This window comes from Gavia stellata, chromosome 8, assembly GCF_030936135.1.
Source record: "Gavia stellata isolate bGavSte3 chromosome 8, bGavSte3.hap2, whole genome shotgun sequence".
In the NCBI taxonomy this organism is placed as follows: domain Eukaryota; kingdom Metazoa; phylum Chordata; class Aves; order Gaviiformes; family Gaviidae; genus Gavia; species Gavia stellata.
In genome coordinates this window covers 30,162,680-30,185,681 of record NC_082601.1, presented here as the reverse complement: position 1 = coordinate 30,185,681, position 23,002 = coordinate 30,162,680, and the positions used below count along the sequence as shown (strand labels likewise).

The 23,002-nt window shown below is 44.2% G+C and overlaps 1 protein-coding gene across 2 annotated transcripts in view; it reads left to right on the top strand.

Annotated features, from left to right (window-relative positions):
• The window catches only part of KLF7 (KLF transcription factor 7), a 56,678-nt gene extending 34,284 nt beyond the window's left edge, over positions 1–22,394 (top strand). The window contains exons 3-4 of one of the 2 annotated variants that reach the window (XM_009820026.2): positions 15,269–15,392; positions 22,343–22,394. In XM_009820026.2, the coding sequence (XP_009818328.1) occupies positions 15,269–15,392; positions 22,343–22,394 (176 nt within the window). The remainder of the gene's footprint in view (positions 1–15,268; positions 15,393–22,342) is intronic. The other variant, XM_059820629.1, reaches the window with a different exon arrangement.
• The last annotated feature ends 608 nt before the right edge of the window (positions 22,395–23,002 follow it).

The window sequence follows — 23,002 nt, the reverse complement described above, 5'->3', positions numbered from 1 at the left end:
AGGGATTTACTGCAGTGCGTGAAAACAAGAAAACCATGGGCTGGGCAGCTGGGGGGTGGAAGGCAGTGGAAGGAGGTTGCATTCCTTTCGTTCGTATGTAAGGCTGACCAGACAGATGCTGGCTGGCGTTCTTCACTGCTGCGTGATGAGCCAGGCTGGGCTGGAGGCAATACAGACTGATAGCAGCTTGCTAGATTGGAGCCGATCTTCTCTTAGGGCTTTGCTTCACCGGGGAGCACAGAGACAGTCAGACCCAACATTGTACTTGGTGCTGTACAAGCTTCTCTTGTAACTCTCCCACATTTCATTTGTAAGAGAATCAGGACAGTGCTGTAAGGCTCATCAATGGTTGAACTGGTTATGAAACCACCTTCTGGATGACCTTTGGAGAGGGAAAAACAATCATCTGTGTGGGAGAGAATTTAATCTGGAAGTGAAAGGGAAAAACATTGTCTGGATGGAAAGGGAAATGAAAATATTTGACTGAATTCAAAGTAAGCTGGGGCATCTAAAGTGAAGGGTGTGTAAAGGAGCTAAGAGCAGTGGTGGGACTGACTGTCAGAGGGCAGCAAAGAAGCCACTCGGGAGAAATAGTGGCTGGGCCTGTCAATAGGAGGAAAAGGTGATCTGTAGGTTTGGAAAGACCATACTGCCAATGTGAGAGTGAGGTAAAAACATCTAAAGAAGGAGCCACCAGGACTGGCACAGTAATCCAACCCTAGCACATTCTCTCACACTTATTCATGGAGCAGGCACCAGTGCAAACAATGGCATTTTGTCTCTTTTGAGAGACAGAGATTTTTGTCCAGCCTTCACACATGCATGGAGATGAATTGCCAATGTAATGGAGAGTGGAGAGGGAAGGAATTAGAATGAGCCAAAAAACATGTATAGTCATCAGTACTTCCTAAATTAGAAAATAGGATATTGCTGGTGAGTGTCTGGAGGCAAATAAGTCTAAGGGTGAGCTGGCCTGTGACCAATGGAAAGATTAGTCATGGGACATCGCTGTGTCTCCCAGATCAAAGACCTCTGGAGGAGATTTCTATCTCCTGACAAAACCATTGTATCAGCCTTCCTTCCAGTAATGTACAGGTGAGGATACATGATAGCATGGGTGCTTTCTGGCCAGAGATAAAACATCATATATAAACTGACCAGGAGATCCTTAAGATTGGGATAGTGATAAAAAATTACCGTTAGCGGGTTCTTCTGGGGTTTGCATTTTATGAATATCAGAAGGTTTTAGGTTGGTTTTTTTTTTAATCCATCTAAAACCAGGATCTGATACAACCTAAGCTCAAGTCTGAGAAAGAGCAGCTGGGTACCTCACATCTATATTTAGGTTTCTAAAGTCTAAGCAAGTGGGAAATACTCATGTAAATAGATGTTAGGAGTCTACATGTGATCTTAAGATAGCACTTATTTAAGTGGAGTTTGTTTCACATTGTCAGGACATCTTATTTTAAATTACATAGTTCTTTGATCCAAAATGCTGGGTGAGAGTAACTAAAACAAACAAATCCACCCTACAGGAAAAAGAAATTACTACATTTGCAAGAAAAAGACAAGAGACACAAGAGTATTAGAAAGAGCATTAGTGAACAGGAAGGTTTTTGAGATGGAGTTTAAAACAACAGAGAAGAGCTTTCCCAAGGTGTTGGAGATAGAAGACGGAATGTCCAGAATTTGGAAATTATCAGAAAAGACCAAATTGAGGAGAGTAGGCTGGATGATAGATAAAGGAGATTAATACAAAGTAAAGGAATAATAGAGAAAATAAGACTATCTGTGTCAGTGATAACTCATGAATGGGAAGCTGCATTGCTGTATTGTGTTACTGTGGTAGCACCCGTGAACAGAAAGTCAGTGAAGAGAAAGAAAAAGCAAATAGCCAAGCACAGCACCAATTCTGCAGGACACAAGATTTTGAACAATGACTTAGGGAAAAGCATTTGGGAGAACGGTATAGGTAGCATAGGAGAAATGAAAGCCAAAGCCCTAGATTTTTTGTTGTACAGAGACCCACGGCTTCGTAGCAAGTCCCCAGCTCTGTGTGCAGGGCTGCAACCCAGCAAGGGGACATAAACAGACACGGAGGATGCTGAAGCTCCCATGGCAGCAGCTGAAACAACAGGTGAATTTGCCACTGGAAACGAGAGCAAAGGAATTGAGGGAGGAGGGGTGTGTGAGGAAGACCTTCATTCAGGGCTGGATTTGTTCTGGGGTACAGTTGCATTGCCAAATTGGAAAGATGTGTTTTGTTGTGAGGTTGGGTTTTTTTGAATTTTTTTGGCTAAAAACATAACAAGAGTTTATCAAAGCTGATTAAAATAAGCCCAACCTGATCATGAGCCCTTTAAAACTTGATGGTTTTGAAGCCTTTTAGCCATTTGGCAAGTTTGGAGGGGTGTGTGTGATTTTACTGTGGAGGGCCAGAGCCTCACTTCATTATTACAGCGAGAGCTTAGGCTGAGGAAACAAGCTTTGTGAACCTCCCAGGCGGCAGGAGGATGGGCCCTGCCAAAATCAGCCCTTGCCATTTAAAACACCGGTGGTGTTCATCCATTGCTTAGTTGCCAATACCTGAATTCTCAGTCACGTGTTTCTGCTCCATCATTTGCCAAATCAATAGCACAGGACAGTCTTATGGTTTGGATTTGAAAATGTAAATAGGTATTGTTTGTTTGTTTGCCATGTGAGATGATTTTTGGCACAAGGGAGACCTAGAAAGTGATGTTTGCTGCCTGTTCAGCAGCTGCAGGAGAGAGTACAGGCGCCTCCAAGTGTTATGGCAGGCTGCCTCAGTAAGGCATGGAGGAGCCATCTCTAGTTTGTCATGTAGTGTTTTCTTCATACCCATCTACCCCTGAGCCCCTGTGAGGCATCCAGCAAGGGGGAGAATGATAAGGATCACAGAGAAAGACTTGAAGAAAAAACCCCTCAACTTGTCTTCTGCTGATTTCCCTTTGTGTTGCTGCTGTCCCACACTGGATACAAATGGCAGGTTAACAATGAGAACCTATGATTTTCTTGTCCATTTGTCCAAAGCACTGGCACTTCTGAAGTACTTGAGGGCACACCAGGCCTGAATCAGAGATATGTGCTCTGAGATGCTGTTTTAGGCTAAGGTGGGCTTGCTGGACAAGAAAGGCCTGAGCAGGCTGGGAGAGCTGAAGTGCTCTGGGCAGGAAAAGCCAGGTGTGCTACCTCTCATCTCAAAAGCAGGTGCTGGGTTAGGCTCTTCCTAAGCACAATGTGGGCATTTGAGCCTGGGTCACATCTGGACAGGCAGTCAGGAGCCTGGATGGACCTCTCCTTATCCAGAGCCTGCCTTTCACACCCCATGTGGACACAGTCCTGCATACCTACACACCAGCAGCAGCAACTTGCAAGCAGGAGCAGATGAACTGCAAGGCTTCCTGGAAGCTGACCTAAATACAGCAACCATGCTTCTGCCAAGGGTGGTGGGGTTCCAATCAAAACCATGGGTACCATGGGGTATGTGGTGCCCACTGTATAGCACAGAACAACTGTGTGTAGGGAGACCAACCAGGCCTGCATTAGCACTAGGAATAATGGCTCAAAAATGTACTTAGATAGCTAAAGGGCAAGCTTATGATGCAGGGTGGATTTCATGAATGAAATTGCCTCTTTCTGTTTTGCTGGAGTTTAGGAGAACATGTATTTGTGTCTTCAGAAAACAACTGTCTAACACCACTCTCAAAAGCCAGTTGGTTACCACATGTCAAGCAGTGAATGGTAATGTGCTGCAGTAGATTGACATGAATGTGAGACATGGACGTCAAGTAAGGGCAGTTTGAAGACTAGAGCAGCCATTTTGGAAAGGGGAGGACAAAATACTGTGTGGGACCTGCTTTATCCACAGGTCTCTGAGAGTGTCCAAAACCTTTGTGTCACTGCAGAACTAAAATCTTTCCATAGGTCAGCTTTATACATGATAACAAGGCTTACTAAGAATTAAAAGCCTTTAAAACATTGCAGGCCAGTTCACAATCCCAGCAGTCCCCATTTGTAGATAGGCACCCAAACAGATAGGCACACAAATATTGTGTTGGGCAGATTTGCTTCTGAAGGTGTCTGGCCTTCAAAACGTGGGACTGAAAGCTGGGGCTGCAAAAACTGAATGCTGAAAAAACATTTGCAGTCGTGCTAGCTAAGCTAACGGTGACAAGCATGTGTTTCAAGATAAAAACTGATCCCCAGCTGAGTTCTGAAAGAAAGGTGTCCTCACTGTATGGCAGTGCACATTCAGGGGCTTAGCGGGGATTTATTCCTTCCTCCTGTACGTCTGGACTCTTACCACCGACAGGGAGAACTTAATAGATTAGTTGGACAATTTTGCAATGTCATTCTAGCTTTTTATGATGACCATAAGCGATCATTAGTGCACTAGAAGCTTGTGTTAGTTCTTGGAAATGAATGTTATAAAAATACAGGCATGCACATCTGCATATGCTTTTGTTCAATATGGAGCTGCATGGAACTGTATTATGATAATTTTGCATAAAATTCCATTTGGATGTCTTCTTGTTGGTCACCTGTAACTTTGCAAAGCTTTTCCTTCTTCAGAGTGAAGTTTTCCACATTTGCTTTTTTTCCAGTGTAGTTACTGTTTGTTATTTTAGAAGTTGGAGGAAAAATACTTGCTTTTTAGGAGACTATGGCATGTGTGTTGGGGAGAGGCAGGGAGAAAAGAGCTGTCCTCAGTGTAACAAGTTTAGCTAAAAACTTGGCGTATGTAATGGAAAATAGTCTTTGAGTAGAAGACTTCTATCTTTGAATATCTGGGTAAAAATTAACTTGAGTGGACTAAGCTATGATCTGTTGTAAACTGACTTTCATATGAGTGTGGTAGATGTGATACAATTTTATCATTAATTCTTTGTAAAACTCGTAGAATCCCAAAGGTGATTCTTTTCCTGGGCTTTGTTTGGCTTTGAATGTGTGTTAGGAAATACATTTCATACAGAAAACCTCTTTCTTTATTTTTTAAAATTTTCTCCCTGAAGATGCAGTGTCACCCAGCAATGGAATTTCATAGTACATTTGTGTCCTCCTTTAGTTATACTCATGTGGTAGCATGAATGACCTGGGTGGTTTCCAACTGGGTGCTTATACCTCCCTTGGAGCTAAGGACAGGTAAACATCTGTGGCTTTTCCAAAATCCAGATGAGGAAACTTCCTAGCTGGTAAAATTAATTATCTTTATTTGCTGCCTTGTGTTCTTGGTTCACCAAGGTTTGCCCAGCAGTGTTGCCAAGACGTTTTTACTGAGCCGTGCTCAGCATGAAGCAGCAAGGAGCTCCTGCATCTCTGGGCACAGGCTACCACCTCCAGCCCCAGGACAGGGAGAAAGCACCAGGAGGGATGGGATCTCCCTCAGAAACATCGCGTGCCTGCCACTGTGTAGGTAGCCCTGCCCTGACACCATGGCAGCCTTCACTGGGAGAACTTGCCAGTGTATATTTTAAGCCCAAGTACACGATTTCCCTTCCACCTCCACCCCCAAATCAAATCCAATAACTGAATGAATGAAAGCATCCTGGGTCTTCTTCCGTTTTTCTTTTTGTTGTTGACAAAACTGGGAAAGAGAAAGGAATGTATGTTATTTCCCCTGTGTGTTTTACTCCTGTGCTGTCTCTGCCAGTCTGCATAATGTTTTTTGTCATCTTTCTCTTGATTTTTCAATGGCAAAAGGGACAAAATAAAGTGACACGTAAATGGTGAAAAACATCAGCACTGTAACAGTTTGAATAAGCAAAACCCCACATTCATTACAAAAATATGGAGCAAAACCATTTAAAATGTTAGCATTTGGAAGAGGGGGTGTCTATTCCTCTTAATTTTTTTTCATTGGTTCTAGTCCGTGATCTACGTGTCTTATATTTTGCCTGGAATATTTGCCTTAATATTTTGCCTGGAATTTCTCAGAAACTCTTGGCCTAAAATGCAGGTGTCCAAAGAGCACATCTTTGATACACTGTTCCTGATTATGTAAATAAGCGCCATGTCCCATAAAGGGCTGTCTTCATTGTTCACTCTCTGGGATAACTTACGAAAAACAAAGGGATAAAATATATTTCAAGGTCCTGGAAAAATCTGACCCAGTGAACTGCTGAATTTTTTTCCTTTTTCGTCTGTTCCCTCTGCCGCTACTACCTTGCCTTGCACCTTTGAGCTCACAGAGCTCCACTGAATCTGAAACTAAAAGCCGTTATTAGAGGAGATTTTTTTTAAAGTTCTTGTCGCTCCTCTGGGGACCGGAGTAATGGCAGCTTGAAGCAGCGGTGAATGTGTAATTAGGGCAAACAGCCTTGCAAGATGAGGAGAAACAGGAGGAGAGGAGGGGACGCGCACAACAGCCTGGCGTGCACAGGCTGTTACTAGGAGACCCCGGCATGAAATGCATGGGATGCAGGGTGCTAATGGGCCAGCCCGCCGCCTGGGTACCAGCCCGACCTGCTGCACAGCTGCTTCTGCCCTCCTGTTGCCAAGCAACTCCATCCTTATTTTTTTCTTTCCTGTTTTTTTTTTTTAAATTCCCCCCCCCCACTTATTCTGGAGCCTTAATTGGGTAGTTTTGCTGCTGGTGCTGCTGCCGGGTGCCCGCCTGGGCCTGCCACTCTGCTGCTGTCCCCAGGGCCTGGGGCTGCGGGAGGATGTGCCGGCAATTAATGGGGCAGAAATGCAGGTTGTGCGCCCGGGCTGGCGCCAGCATCCGTCCCCTGGCCCCGCTCCCCGCCAGCCGGGAGCTTCCTTCAGAGAGGAGCTGCGGAGAAGGGTTTTGAAAGGGGAACAGTGTTTCGAAGGCTTTATCACTCTTGATGGGAGTCTTGCATAGACCCGGGGAAATAAAGCACAGCGTTCCTTCCCACGTTCAGTGCTGGGCATGCATGGCAACAGGCATTCGTTAAATGCGTCCTTTTAAGTAGAGTAGAAAATGGAAAATATCCATTTCTTTGAATGTTGCTACATGCTTTGATTTTCTCTGCTTTTCAGCTAGACGAGTGGGCTTTGTCGATGTGTGTTAGGTGCTTGCGTGTGTGTAAGACATAATGCTGCAAAAATTCATTTCTTTTCGTGTCCTGAATGGCTACATGCCTAAGACTGCTGCTAGCTCTGTAGACAAGCTTTGACAAGGCCCTTAGGGACTAATCTGGAGCTTTGAAGTTTGTAGAAAGACTGATTGGACATTGGGTCTGGTTCTTAACCTCTTTTCCCCCATCTCTGATATAGACATGATCAGAGCGATCTCTCTGTAAGGGTACTGCTGACCTTTTTGGATGAAAGGAGCTGTACATCATTCATGGAAATGTACTGCTTTTACACTTGATCATCCCTGCTCATCTAAAAATAGGTACAACCTTCTCACATTGTGTATTTCACAATCCTGTCACATTCCTTTTCTGCCCCATACTGTCTCCTGCTAGCTTTTGTCTTGTGCTTTGTCACCCTTTCAAAGGCTTTTCCATCTTTCCAGCAGGTGGGAAAACTGTGAATAAAATGCCCTTTTTTTTTTTCTTTTTTCTCTTTTTGGGTAGAAAGCATTGGTGAGCCACTTAAGCACTGACCACTGCCACCCCTTGCATTCCTTTGTAATAATAAAAATAATAATTAGGCTTTATATTCTCCAACAAAAATCAATTAGGAGTATATTGAGGAATGAAAGGCTCAGAAAAGTATCTGAAATTGATTTTTGTAATTAGTTTTACTGGTTGATGGGTTGCACGCACATATACTTAGATGTTAGCATTGATCTCCAGAGGATGTGTGTATTAAGTAGCCTGCTCTTCCTTTTTGCTAAAGAAATGAACTTATTAATTTAAAAAGAGGGTGATGTTGTTGTGCGCCGAACTGCAGCTGCTCACTGGCTTTTCTGTAACCTCACCAGCAGAGCAGCTGCCTGAGCCATGTGATAGTAACTTGCTGAATCTAGTGTGAAAGTGGGGATATTTAACAAGCAGCAGCTCTTGGTCCTCTTCTGCATCTCATATTCAATGAAGTGTGCGTATGTAATGAGGGAGGACAGGCACAGGTGTTAAAGGAGACCTGTCTGGTTAGATTTCATTTTTTCAGGAGTCCTTAAAACTGAATATCCTTTTGCAACATGCTTCTATTAAATATCATGTAGCTCTTTCCATAGGAAAAGAGGAGTGACCGGTAACATTTTCTGTTGTGCCATGTGCTGTGTGCTGATGTTCAGCTAATTAGAAGAATTATGGCTTGGCTTCATTGGTATGCCATGTATGTAGCTTGTAAAGCTCTCAGGGACCCTTGGAGATGAAGAGTGCTACATAAATATAAAATATTGTTAGTGTGATGTTCCACATTAGGCGTCCCATTGTGCTGTGGCAGACTTTCGTAATAAACTGCAAAGCTAATATGAATGCCTGCCTGGCATTTCTCTGCAAGGCGATCTGGGGGTCTGCTTCTCACCGAAAGCCACACAGGCTTCTGGCATTTCTGAGTGACTTGTGTCTGCACCAATGACATCCCCATGGGCACCGGCCTCTGAAGGATGCCTTAGGTTGTCTCACAAGGACACCGCTGCTCGCTGCAATGGCACGGTCCCAGTCACGAGCCTGGGAACAGCAGGTCCCAAAAGGATTTCTCAGAAAGGGTGGCGAGGAAAGTTATCAAAACACTCTCTTAGAAAGCCAGTGGCACTACCTGATTCTTCACACATTTCTTTGCACAGCTCAGGCCCCTAGAGCTTCCTTATAGGAGAAATCCAGGCAAGAAATCTTGCATTTAATTCCTTTTTCAGTTGTAATTTGCAGTTTGTCTGGTTCTCCAGGAACACCAGTCTTGGAGCAAGGGTAGCTAAAGCTGTGTTTCAATATATATTTTTAGACATTGAGGCTTTTAGAACTAGTTTCATTTTGAATAGTTTTTAAATCACGGATTTTAAAAAGGAAGGAAATGTTTTGTGTTTCTTTCATAAAACTTTTTTTTTAGATTCTGAAACTACATGTAAATAATTCACAGTGGATTAGAACACATGGTTACTTTTAAGGGGGTGTTTCTGTTGTTTTCTTTTGCGTGCTAGTTTTATGTAGTTATGTAACATGCTATTAAGAAGCTCTTAAAACATAGTAAAACAAATGTCTCATCTGAATGGTCTTCAAAATGTGCATACAGATAGGATTTGGGTTTTTTCCTCTCGGTTTCTTTAAGCATTTTTGGCTAAATCGGTCATACTGACAAAAGGAATCCTGTGACTGTACCACGCTTTAGCACGGAGAGATACCAGCAAGGATTTTGACTGTGATTCTCCTCTGAAGTTCATTGCAGGACTGGGGGCTTAAACTACTCGATTGTTTTTCTAAGAAGTGCATTGTAATCAACATGTTTGTGGTGTGGTATTTAAGGTGGGATGCAGGGGAGGGATAAGGAAATAGATACCGGTGGGTAATCATAATATCTTTGTTACTTTTAATTCTGTAAAGATACAGGGTGAAACTCAAGCCTTAATGGACATTTTTCCAATTACTTTGATGGAGCCAGGATTTCACCCCACAGCATTGCCAACTCTGTGATCTTATCGTGCACATCCCAGAATCTGGAGGGTTTTCTTCTTAAAGTCCCCGCTGTTGAAATCCAGGGAATAAGAGAGCAAACTCCTTTCTCTGTATTTCGGAATAAATGTTTCTAGCCTGCAGGGCTGCAAAGAGAAGTTTAAAATCATGGCCCTAGGTTATCTACAAAGCATTATTTCTATGGGAGACTGGACTCGTGACTTTTTAATCCTTGGGGCTGGCAATAAATAATGCAGATATAAGATGTATAATACGCCCAGCGTCCACTGTGTGCTGTAGTTTTGTGATCGTGACAGTGTCCTCAGCTGATCTCAGTTACGTATCTCTGCGTCCTGTAGCCTAATGTTCCTACTAATCACTCTCTGTTGAAACAGCCACTGTGAGATGTCTGTAGCAAATGTTGCCTTACTCCTTCCTTGTACAAAAGAAATATCCCCGGGACCTAGAGGGTGCCTGCGGGATGTAGGTGTCAAGGACAGGGGGTCTCTGGCTGTTGAGAAGAGCAACATCCCCACTGCTGTGTTTTGTGAGGGAATATTTATTGTGAAGGCTTGTATAGGGTTTACAATCTAAGTATGTGTTGGAGAGAAAACCTGACGTTCTCTGGTTTGTGCCTGGAGAGCAAAGGTACAGCTGCCTGCAGCTGAGCTGCTTGCCTAGCCCCCTGTACCACCAGAGGAGATGAATTCACCTCCGATTCCAGTCTGACTGGGGTCTGATGTGTCACACTCTGCACATGCCTTTGCCTCTCCATTAACTTGAAAAAGAGCCATAGGTGGCTATTTCAGATGATGGCTTTCGATATCTAAAGTTGCACGAGATGAAACTCACCAAGACTGTCCGAGGCTGGAAAATGAAGGGAGGAGTCCCAAGGACCAGTGTGGTGTCTCCGTCACAGAACCAGCCCAGCTCTATCAATTATGTTTTGCTGGGAACCTGGTGTGTGTTTACCATGGTAGTGTTGCTGGGATTGTGTGCTTGGCTCTTTCATATTTTCAAATGATAAATTTTTGGCTTTCAAGACAAAGCTATACCAATCATTTGTTTATTTTTGTAACTAGATGCCTAATATTTAGAGTCTTGCATTTGTCTTAGTCACGAAAGGAATAGTGACCCGATTTCAGGGCTGCCACAGTCTGATGGATTTTTGTTATGACTCATAAATTCTAGCTTCACTATTGCATGTTTCCCATAAATTTGCAAAGGTCTTTGTCCTCCAGTTACCAGATTGGACCAGGCTGGATGAAATAAAGAGGTTGGAGGGCCAGACTGTACTGAATTGTGCTTTGGAGGTACTTTTAGAAGAAGAGCTAGGTTGTGTGAGATGCCATGAACAGAAGTGGAACAGAGAACCTGTTCCCCAAGCATCCCAGTCTCAGGGTATGAAAATATGCTTCAGGAAGATGAAAAGATTAAAATGGGCTATGGACTGCAGGACAGAGCCACAATGAAGAGACGCTGCTTTACAGAAGTCTGCAGTCACCATGGACTGAAACCCTAAAGCATATCTGAACGGCTAATAGTGTTTCTGTACCACTAACTTTTCTGATGATAAGGTCCTTCTAGATCAGTAGGTTTCAGCACAGCGCTTTGTGCGCTTGCAGGCACGCGTAGGCTGCTTCTCAGGGATCCTCAGGAGGCAACTAATGATGTGTCTCTGTGAGTGTTTTCTGATGATCAAGTGTCCCTTTTTTGAGGTGAGTCTTCTGGTTGCCCCCATTTGCTGTGCTTTTGTTCAGCCTGGCCAGAGCGCAAACATGGGTTTGGATGGCCTGTCCCAGGAGGTGCTCTGCAAGTGCACAGCTGGCACGCTTTACCTACGGACAGGTTCAGGCCACAGGGCCAGGCTGTGGCTAGCCAGAAATAAGACCCTTCAAATGCACGTGGTGTGGATGTTGGGTCCTGCGTATCCACTGTTTCACTCAACAGCTTGCCTTTACTGCGCTGCACTGCTCTCTGATGCACATGCTGCCCAAGGAAACTTGAGTGTGGTCAGTAAGCTTGAAATCACTAGGTTGTGGTCTCCACCTCCCAGGGAAAAAATTAGAAAAAGCTGAAAGACACTATTCTGGGTCAGTTCTAGAAGATTTTCCATAAGCAAATGGTACATTGTTTTAACACTAGTGCTCATCTCAGAAGATTGCATAATTCGGTGCTTGAACATGTGTCTGCATTGCTGGCTGCCTGCCCTTCCCAGGTGCATTTGTAGATGTGTGAAAGCTGAAGCAGCCCCATGGTGTGGAGCACTTTCTGAAGCGAAACAGCTGAGTATTTAACAGCTGCATATCTGGGTATCTTTATTCTTTTCGGATGTGCATTGGCTCCTCTGTTGAATGCATTTGTATAAATGTGGATTTATGGATTTGTTTAAGCACTGCACAGATCCTTGTGTTGAGTAACGGTGACTTAAGGAGTAGAGCCTCCTTCCTGGGAATGGCTTGCAGGTACGAGTTTTAAGTGTGGTTATTAATTTTGAGGAATTAGAGCCTGAAAAAAGTCAGTGTGGCACAGCTCCATGATGTTCCTGTTTTTAATTGGATTTTGAAGCTCATAATTAATTTGTTAAAAAGGAGGGGATCCTGGCCCTGTACAAGTGAGTGGGAGTTTTGCCATTGCCTTCATCAGAGGACGTTTTCACTATCTATGCTTTTTTTTCTCACTAATCCTCTGCAACAACAGAAGAGCAGCCTGGCATGTGGAAAGGATCCTCCCCATTTCTTCTCCCTGCCATTGCCAGTAGTGAGGTAGAAGGACCCTCCCCCCTTCTCCATTCCCGTGCTTTCTACATATGTACACCTCACAAGATACACTTTCATTTCATCTTTGGGTAAGGTGAAAGCAGCCATTAAAGAAGGAGTTTGTTCTTAGTCTTCATGTGCAGAGATATGGAGGTTTCTCTCCTCCTGCCTCTCTTGTTTTTGAATAGCTGCAGGAGGGCGGGAAATCTAACCTCTTTGAGGTCTCTGGGTCAAGGAGCCATCTGACATGGCTTTAAAGGTCACCATGCTCCTTTGCATTTATCTTGTGCCATGCGGAGCACTGTATGCCAGCCTGCTGTCTGGAGCACAAAGAGATACTGTCTGACATTTTGTGGAACAGGGCTTGGGTTACAGAGGAAAAGCATCTGAAACCAAAACTCAGCTCAGGGCTGTGCAAGGCCAGAGCAGGAACACTTGAGAGAGGAGCCCCTGCAGCAAGTAACAGAGATATGTGGCATCCTATGGGTTTACCGGTAATCATGGCATTTCTGTCTCCTATATATAGCACTGTACATTTTCAAAGCTCTTGACAAACATTAACAAACCAAACTCGGCTTCAGTCCTAATAGCCTTTGTTTCACAGAAAGCCCAGGATGTTTTTCCTTCACCCTTCTGCTCTGTAGGCGACTGTAGCCTTCAGACTGGCTGTACCTGCGAGATCTGGCTGAGCAGTTGTCTTCTGCATTTGCTTTGCAGTATGTGTAGCAAACATACGCTGCAAGGCGGTTTGTCTGCTTTGCTGTCTCCACTCTAAGGTAGGCACTAGAGAGCGTCAGAGAACCAAGGAAACTGAACTATCATCGAGGCTTGTTTACTGACAGCTTTTAAAAATAATGCATGAACTGTTCAGACAAAACTGGTGCACCATTGTAGACATGACCGGAGCTGGGGAAATCCCTTTGCTCTGAGAAGGGGAGAGCAGATGTAGTATGCCAAGTAGGATGTCAAGGGCTGGGGCGGGAGAGTGCTGCAACTGCAGCTCTAGTGTCTGGGGCCAGCACTGGTGACAGTGTTTGAATTACAGTTGAGTAACCAGCCCAGAAACAAGACACCAGCACTTGGCTCACTAACAAGAAGTTTCTTTCTTTTTTTTTTTTCCCCCGAAGAAATCCTATTAAAAGAAAAAAAGAACAAAAGGCAAGTCTGCAGAGATGACCAGGCAGGCACAATCGAAGTGGGTGGTGTTATTGTTGGCTCAGTCCATTGTCCTGTTGGGCATTTTCCCGTGGTGGACTGCGGCACACAACAGAGACATCCAGGCTGGCCTTTCTGCATTCAGGGACTGAGGAACAAATTGATTATTTTGGTGAAGTCTTGCTGGTTGCTGCCCTCTCTTCATTGCTTCACCAATGAATCCTTTAATTGAGCTACTGAGCCAAAGAAACTTCTCAGAGGCCAGTAAAATGTCTCGACTCCAGTTAACAACTCAGCCTACAATGCTGTTCTCTCTGGGGCGGATGACCACTATGCAACAGAGCTGCCTGTGCAATAAGAAGTCTGCAGAAATTCACTCACCAGAGAACAGCTTCTTTCTTCACCTATTTTGAAACAATTCTCTTGCCCTCTTCGCTTTCCTTGCTCTTTTGGTCTCTCCAATTTGTCACGTTGAAATACATAGGTCTCCCATAATCAGGTCTCACTCCTCTACTTGCTGAATAGACATGCTAAATATAGAAATCTGCATCTCTGCACTGAGAAATTTGTCTGCTGTGGCCAAGTGGTTGTTTCACATGACTGGCATAGAGAGGTCACACAGACTGCAGCTTCAGTTTGGTCAGTGGTGGGATTTTTAAGATCACTTTCTTAGCAATTTTAAGAACAAATAAGTAATAATCCCTTCTCTGTTTATAATTCCCGGTTTAGAAGCTTTGTAGTGCAAGTGATTTCTTGTCTGTGTTTTATCTCAACTCCATCCTCTTCTAATGCATCCATACGGTGCTGACTGCGTGGGGAATAGTGACATGGAATTTATATAGGATGGGATGCACTGGAGCATTTGTTCTGGGGGGAGATGATAAATTTGCATGCACATGAATATATGTGCACTGCGTAAGAAAAGGGGAGGCATGAGACCTTGGAATTCTCCATCAGAAGGTGTTAATGACTCCACGGATGTTACACCATGGCAGACTTTGATCCATAGAGACTGGTTTGCGTTAGAAGATAGGTAAACATGAAGACAGCAGACCAGAATCTCTCCTGTCTTATCACTGCACCGTTTCACTGCCTTCAGTGGTATGGTTAATATTTCAGGGCAGAATAACAGCTGATAAAGATGTAGTGCAAAAAGCCTGAAGGACGAGGTGATTTAAAGAAGAAAACGTTTCTCCTCTCACACTCACTGTCCTGATGCATAATTTCTTGAACCGAGGAACAGTTCTTGTTGTCAGAAGCAACTGAAGAAGGTGCAGTCCTAAGGGGCAGCAGGCATGAAAGCTTGAGGGGAACAGATGTGAGTCTGGCCACGCGAGGGGTAAATGGCAGCCAGGGTAAACCACGCGATGCAGTGGTGGTGGTCACTCCGGAGTGGTGCACACCTGCAGTGCATTCAGGTGTTAGTGCAGCCACTCACAGGTACCACAGTAATTCATCTGGCAAGGGCAGAGTGAGCTGAAAAGCTGACTGAAAATCAGGCTTCAGCCACACAGCAGGACAGGCATCTGGGGACATTCTGAGGGCTTCTTTGAAGAGTAATTGACTGGTTTTGTTAGAAATGGGAAGTAAGGTTGTGCAAGAATTTTAGCAGTGGTAAAATTTCAGCTGGATCCATACTCAGTACAATGCATCATAAGCCCTAAGTTGTTTCCATCCCACACTGGCCATGAATTGTGTGACAGGCTAACCTGCCCGAATGGGACAGAGGTGAGGTGGGAGGACACAGGGCTTGCAAGTTGAGTGCTTAGTAATCCTGCTGCCACACTGACTGTTCTCTCCTCCCCTCTGCAGGTGAGAAGCCTTACAAGTGCTCGTGGGAAGGGTGCGAGTGGCGTTTTGCACGGAGCGACGAGCTCACAAGGCATTACAGAAAGCACACGGGTGCAAAGCCCTTTAAATGCAACCATTGTGACAGGTAATGCAGCCTCCTAACATGGTGTTCAAGCAACATGTGGACTTTGTGAGTGGCATGGAGCTGCCAGCTCCTCAAGACAAGAGACCTGGCTCCCAGCAGAGGGGCCCCTTCTGGCCTCCTGTCCTGCTGCCTCGATCCCCAAGCCAAGGAGAGACCCTCCACTCTGCCCCTGTCCTCTCTGCCTCAGTGGCCAGGTGGGCTGGCAGAGGGGGAATACTTCCTAAGCAGCCTAAGCTGTTTCCATCCCACAGCACAGAGAAAGATGTGGGACCAGGTGTAGGTCTGACTGAAACCTGCCGGTGTCTGTTGTGGGCACAGGATTCGGTCCATAGGGTGCCTGTTCTTAATACTCTCGAAGCAGAGAAGTCCAAAGGGCCCTAGACCACTTCAGTGATGGACCTCTCAACAAAGCATCTCCACAGCTTTCCATCTCCTGGTTGTATGAACCTGGTGGCCTCACAAAGGCAGAGCTCCCTCTATCTGCTCTGCTTCAGGGGCTACCCCAAGCACCACCACTGGCTGCCCACGTTTCAGCAAGGGGGTCACCAGAAGCTGATGGTCCCCATAAATACATGGGTGTACGACTGGGGAGATGGGGAGCACATGTGGCTGTTATGCCGCAAATCTATAGGAAATCTCTAGGAGAAAAGCACTTAATTTCTATATGATCATTGTCTTCTCTTACCACTGAATCCAGGGCTCCATGCTTCCCCAGCTGAAACAGGGTAGAGTCAATGAAAGACAGCAAAGGGCTACATTTCCAGAAGCACAGGAGTGATTTAGGCACATCTGACAATTCAAATTCATGGGGTTGTTTTGTGTAGAATCAGTGATCTCTGCACATTCCTGCTAATTAGTGAATCTTTTCCTACAGTTTTAAATCTCAGCCTTGACAACTGTTTGATGTGGGAAATACTCTGCATCTTCATTCTGTGTGGGCCCAGATTTAAAGGCCTGATAGGTGCCCAGAGCCAGGGTTCCTGAAGAGCCTGTCATGCAACAGTCCTCCTTTGGGCACTCAGAAATGAGGGGCCAGTTTTGCCTGGTGAGATGAGCACCCAGCAGCTCCCAGTGAGAGCCACGGTTGCTGCCGCTCACTGAAGATTGCTTTTTGCAGTCCTCACGGCTTTAGCTGCTTGAATGAATGATGAGCTCGTCTGAAAAATCTGGTCATCCTTGCTTGGTGCTGAGCGTTTTTGAAAGCTGGGTTCTTTGAATTTAGAGACAAAACCAAAATAAAACCCTCCTCCCCATCCCCAATCCCAGTTGATAAGAAATTAGGGTGGAGCAAAAGCAATTACCCCTGTAATGACTCTTGACAGCACTGACAGGATCGAACAAAGAGCACTTCTCCCCCTTGCACCCCCCTGGCTGGAGATTGGCAGTGCCCTGGGTGAAACCTGGATCCACTATTGAGTAATCAAATAATGTGCTTGCATCTGAACATGTTATCCAGCTAATCCTATTTATATATATTTTTAAAAGAGGCTTAAGAAAATTACCCATCTTTTTAATGCAGCTCTAAGGTTCTCTGCTCTGATAAGGAAACGTTTTGTAATACAATAAAGGCTCTAGGAAGCCTCTGGGTACATCAGACCAGCAGAGAACACACGTGGAGAAAGGATGTGTGGGACATAAACAAGGGACCCCATCCTTTTATGGGAAGGAAATTCGATCATTTTTGCATCCTGCCAAGAGCTTCATCTCCTCAAGTGCTCTTCTTCCCTTGTCTCCCTTCTTCCTGTCCCCCTTCCCCCACAGACAGCTTCCTCTTGGGTTATCTTTTGGTTTATCCCTGGATTATCTTTTGTTTGCTCAGAATGAGGGACAGGATAAACCAAGTAGGGACCTCTGGAGTTCTGCTTTTGTATAAGCACCTCTGTGAAGAACAGTTATGTTCTCTGTTTTAAATGTAAGGCATTGCCTTTCTCTTTTCTTTCCTCTGAAGAACAAACTAACCATCCTGGCCCCACAGACACACACGCACACACACATACACACAAAGCCCCAGGGTTTCTGTGTCAGGACAGCCAATATTTTTAGCAGACATCTAAAGAAATAGAGTCAGTATTTTCAACTCCTCAGTCCCTTTCAGCCCTTTGTTAAGTATTCATTCTTCTCCGTCTACATATTGTCCTTTCCTACCTAGTTTTTTTCTTTTGCAGCCAACTCAGTCACTGCAGTCAAGAGATATATTCCTGCAATCATCTAATGCATTTTCTGCTCTTCAGCTGAATCTGTAGATGAAGGAAAAATATTTATTAATAAGTTAAGAGTGCTGGAGATTGTGCACTGTTAAACTCCATGCACATACCATCTGTGTGTGGTGGTAGGAGACAGATTTGTCTTTACTCTCTCAGTCAGTTGTTGCAAGCTCATAGAGTGATGGTGCCTGTTCTTCTTTTGGCCCATTCTGCCATACCACTACTTTTCCTTCTTTTCTCATGCACAGATCTCTCTACTACCACCTATTGCAGATGTCACCTCAAGCAAGCACTGAAACATGTGCCTAAATCTGTCCTTAGCTATTTAGGCACTTCTAACGTTAAAGACGCTCCTTCCTGAGCCAGGGTTCCCAGCTGGAGAACAGTTTCTCTATATTTGAACTGCGACCCTTTATTGTACCCACGATTATTGACGGGTGTTGTGGTCACCCCCTCAGGCATCATGGCTTGCTAAACTTTAAGGAGCCTTTTGAAGCTCTTTTAAAAACACTGACGTAGCACAAAACATATGCTTGTTGTTGTTCAGAGGTGAAGGCCATACCTTGGCAATCGGAGCATGAAAGTGGTGATTCATACAGCAAAGAAGGGGAAAGTTGTGCACACAGTCTAGGTGCAGTTCCTTTCCCAGGCTGTTTTCAGATGCATTTTTGTCTCTGACCTTCTGACCAACATCAAAAGGATATGAACGTCCTCTGTGTAGAGGTCAATTTTAAAACAAAAGAGATAAGAAGACATGATTCTCTTCTCCTGCTGTCCCAGCCCTGCCCCGACACCATGCAGCCCACAGATCCCATTGTTACTTATAGCTGGCAAACTAGCATGGGTTTGAGTAGCACCATATGTACTGCAAATGGCGTGTGGTTTGGTGGCAGCAGGGGAGAAAGGAGAATCAGCTAAAGTGGTGTGGAAAGCAGTGTACAAGTCCCTAGTGTCTTCCAGACACCAGGGATATGCTGGCTATTAGCATTCCCTAGGAATTACACTCTTCAGAAACACAGGCTAGGGTTATGTTCCTCACACAGTGCAAGTGCTCAGCACTCCAAGGGGAAGAGTATGACAGGGTAGTGGCATTTGCTTGTTCTGCATAAATGTGTGTTGAGGAGATAGCAGCTTAGTGCCAGAGTATTGGGGTATATATTCCTCTGTGTGTGTGTGTGCATGTGCGCACATGCATGGTTTCCTTTTTGACAGCAAGCTAAGAGCACACTTAGCTGGAACGAACGCATCCCACAGTGGAGAATGCACAGCTGATAAGAAAGATGGCTGAGCAATATATTCTCTTCTCATTGTCGTTACCTTCCCTCTTTCTCCTGCAGAGGCTTCAGTGCCAGGCAGTACTGTGTTGCTAAGGAGATAGAGCAAAAAGAGAAAGGCAGGAATCGTGTTTGGGAGCAGGAAATTTATGTATCATGCATCACTGTATGACTTTCAGAATTAGGCTATCTTATTCCAGCATAAACTGCCCTTCTAGGAAGAGCTGGACTGGGGGAGGGATGGTGGGGAAGATTGTGATGGGCTCACATACAATGTGCAGAGCTGGTCTGGAACTAGAAGAGGTGTAGGGCCAGGAGTGTGGAGCAAGGTCTTGTCTCACGGACAGGACTAGAGACCAGTAAGCTGCTATTTCTTCATTTGTGAAGAAGGCAGTTTCCCTTGACGGCTTATCCTGTGGAGCCTCTTCCACTGCTGCCTCTAGTTCCAGAAGGGAAAGAAAATTATTTGCAGAAGGGAAAAAAAAAAGTGTCCACTGATCAATAGCTTTTTTTGACAGTGTGATTTAGCTGCAAAATTTTGTAGGGACTATTTTACTGTTGAAAATAAATGTCCGCATCCACCAGCCTTACTAAAAGATAGAACTAACCAAATTAGTCAGCAGGAGAATGTGAAAAATTAATATTGTACCATTTTATTAGCTATAAATTAGCAAATATGGTTACGTTTTATTAGCTAAAAATTATTCTAGGGGTGAAAAATATACTAGATACTAATACTGTGGTTATTGATGTGAAACAATGTATTGAATCCATATTTTTAACAGATCTTGCTGTGCTGTGACTCAGCATACTTTTTCCTGGGTTGCATCTATAATAGAGACAATCAGAGAGGAAAAGCCGTGCTTGGGTGGTGGTCTTATGACTAGTCCTAGACAGAAGTGCCAGCTGGTGCATGTCTTTTTGGCAGTCACTCAAGCTGTTGTTTAGTTTTGGCAGCCCTTGTAGCCAGAGCATGCTGCTTTCTCAGTTTAGACTGACAAGAGAGATGTTGGTCCAAGGGTGTATTTTGGCACCCTAGGGCTAGAAGATTCTAGCTGTGCTGAGCCTGCTGTGTTGAAAGCCAAGTGTCCGTTGTCAGATTCGCTTCTGTCTCACTGTGCTTCATGTAGGAGCTTGGAAGAATGCAGCCTCCATCCTGTATTGAAGTCTTTCTTCTTAATTTTTGCCACTCTGAAGGTATTAACCCCCTTGTAAGCTGCTGCAAATCAGTAGAGAACAGCTGACTTGAGCAGAGCTATGCTCATCCACAGAAGATGAGTATCTAGCTTTTCTTTTGAAAGTCGCCTTCTTATGACATTTCTTTGTCTTAAAAATGCACCTCTCGATCACTCATTTCTGCATGTAGATGCAGATAGATTGCTCATTCAGGGGAATACTGCCAGCGGGACAGAAAAGATCCACTAACTATTTAAAATCTCTTCATTTTTATAGTTCTTCTCTTTCTCAGCCTTTCTCTGCTTAGGGTGTTTATGTTCTGGGTGTTTGCCTTTAGATTGAGTGTTCTTTTTTTTATCTTTGGATTTTGGCTTTTTGAACTCAGTAGTTCGATTTGCTCTCTTACCTTCTTCTTTCTGAAAAATATGAAATATTCAACTACTGCTTTTTTGGAAATACATTCAGTGCCCATGTATGAGCTATCCAGATTCTCACAATAAGCCATTTGGATATTCTTCAAACCAGTTTTGGTGGCTCTTTTATACTCTAAATCTGTGGGGCAGTGAAAAGACATTCCAGACAAGTTAGTTCTGGAAGTAGCTTTTCATGGTGCCCTCAGAGCCTACAAAAACAGTTTACTCAAAAGCCACAGATATGTGGGGTTTTGTGTGATATTTGTAATAGATGTTTTTCGCTATTAGTAAAAATAAATAAGCCAGTGTCTTATCGCTTAGGGTTGAAAGAAGGCAAGCCAAGATTTGCAGGGAACTTGGAAACCTCACGTTTTTTAGTGCTCAACTTGAAGTATCTAGTAGAAGTTTGATTTTTGAGAGTGTCCGAGTCCTGCCACTCTGACAGTCAGGCTCCATTTTAGGGCTTTGGGGTAGGCAGCCAGAATCACTGCCCGCTTCTCCTGCGGTTTGCTGTCTGGTGCCATACATATCTTTAATGACACGGTGATGGTGGGTGTGAAATGGATTGGTGCTTTCAATCCCATTTCTAATGGGTACAAAGTCGAAAAAATATTCTTGCTTACTGGCAGTCTTGATAAAATAGGGTATATACTGAATGGCAGGGAAGAAAAGCACTTGTCCTCCTGAGAACTTACTCCCCTGATCACTCTGACAATATCTTGGTGGTGTGAAGTGCTTGAATTTGGACGGCTGTTCCTGCTGCTCTGAGTGCCCTGCAGCATGTCTACTACACGGCAGCTGTTCTAGAATAGTAGTTCCTGACTAACTCTTTGTGGGGTTGCTCTTCTCCTGGAGTAAGTGTGTTTTATTCTGAGTATCTTAGCTCACTTCCCAAGTGGATTAAGTCATTTCAGTAGAAGGCAGTCTTAAGCCTTTAGAGAGGGAGTTAATCAAGAATAGATGCTTCATTTCAAATTCATGCCCTACCTTATTCTCAATTAACTGCATGTTTAGACCAGCCCTAAGACTCAACTAGTTCTCTAGGGTCGCCACTCTAAGTTCGTCTCGTCAGCATCCATCTACATGTTCAGAATGGTAAAACATTACGTTTTCTTATGAGGTGGAGAAAAATGGCTTTGTGGATAAAGAACAGAAGTTGAAAGCTGAAGTCGTGGCATTTTTTTTCTGGTTTTACCGCACTTCTTGTATGATTTACAATTTCCTTGCCTTCTCTTTCTCAATTTTCACTCTTACAAAATAGGCATAATACCTTATCCTCTCTCAACAACCTTCAGGGAGATAGCGTTCATCAACATCCACATATTACCACCCAGATTCCCAGCAGAAAGAAAGGGGGAGATATGTAGCCTGACGGATTGTCAGCCTCCAAACTCTGAACCAGCTTTCCTTCCAGTTTGGAGTTAGAAATGAGAATTCAGCTTTCAAAACTGGCATCAATCTTTGGTGCTTGTTGCAGGTACTGGGCGCTTGAGAAAGCTGGTGGTTTTTTTTAAACAGGTGTTGCTGAGTACTTGAGCAAAACTGACTTGTTTTATTTAATTTTTTTATATGCACACACACACTTATACTAAATATTTGCTTTTATACTACAGGTGCATAGATGAGCACTCTTCCCTGATGTTTGACTCAGCAAGAAGTTGGGGAACAGAGAAAGGAGAAGAGTAGTCTATTTAGCTGCCAAAGAGCCAGGATAGTTGGCCATCTGTGGTCACAGAGGTCAATCACACAGGGTTTGGTGGCAATCTAAGGAATGTTTCTAAACCTGGATATATATTTTCTCCTGTACATAAGGAAGAAGGAGCAGGAACCCTGTTTTCCGAAATCCTGTATTTATTTCATTTCCCACTTGCTTTATTTTGCAGGTGTTTTTCCAGGTCTGATCACCTTGCCCTCCACATGAAGAGACACATCTAAATATCAGTCAGCTTGGCATGGATCTCATCGGAGCTAAGTGTTGTGAGATGAAAGTGGAACTCAAGTTACAATGCGCTGCCTTGCAGGAGAAGAGAACTTGATTACGTGTAATCCTCTGTACAGAGCCCACACGCTCACACTGTCATGCACCCAATTATACTTCAATACATACATCGGTTCTTTATGCCTTGCCCCAGCTGGATGGGAGAAGATGCAGGCGAGGAAATGGTATAGAGGTGAAGTCAATGAGGAGGAACAATTGCTTACAATACTTCGTCCCTCTTGGATTTGTTTCCTGCTTTTGCCAGTGGAAATCAAAGAAAATGGAGGAGGCTTCCCTGCAGGTGGACGGCAGTAGGAGGGGCTTATTTAACTTGCTTCTCAGTGCAACTCAATAGGAGAATATGTCGTCTTGAAGTTGCATATTTGTAGCACTAACTTTCTTTTTAAATAGATGGGGGGAAAACAATGACCTAGAAAACCAAATCCCAGTTTGGTAGCCAAAATTAACCTCTTGGTTCATTTGTTCTTTGTCTGAGAATTCCTAATGTTCAATGCGTCAGACTTCTCACAGACACTTTGACCTGTCTTGGTTTTGGTTCCTCTTC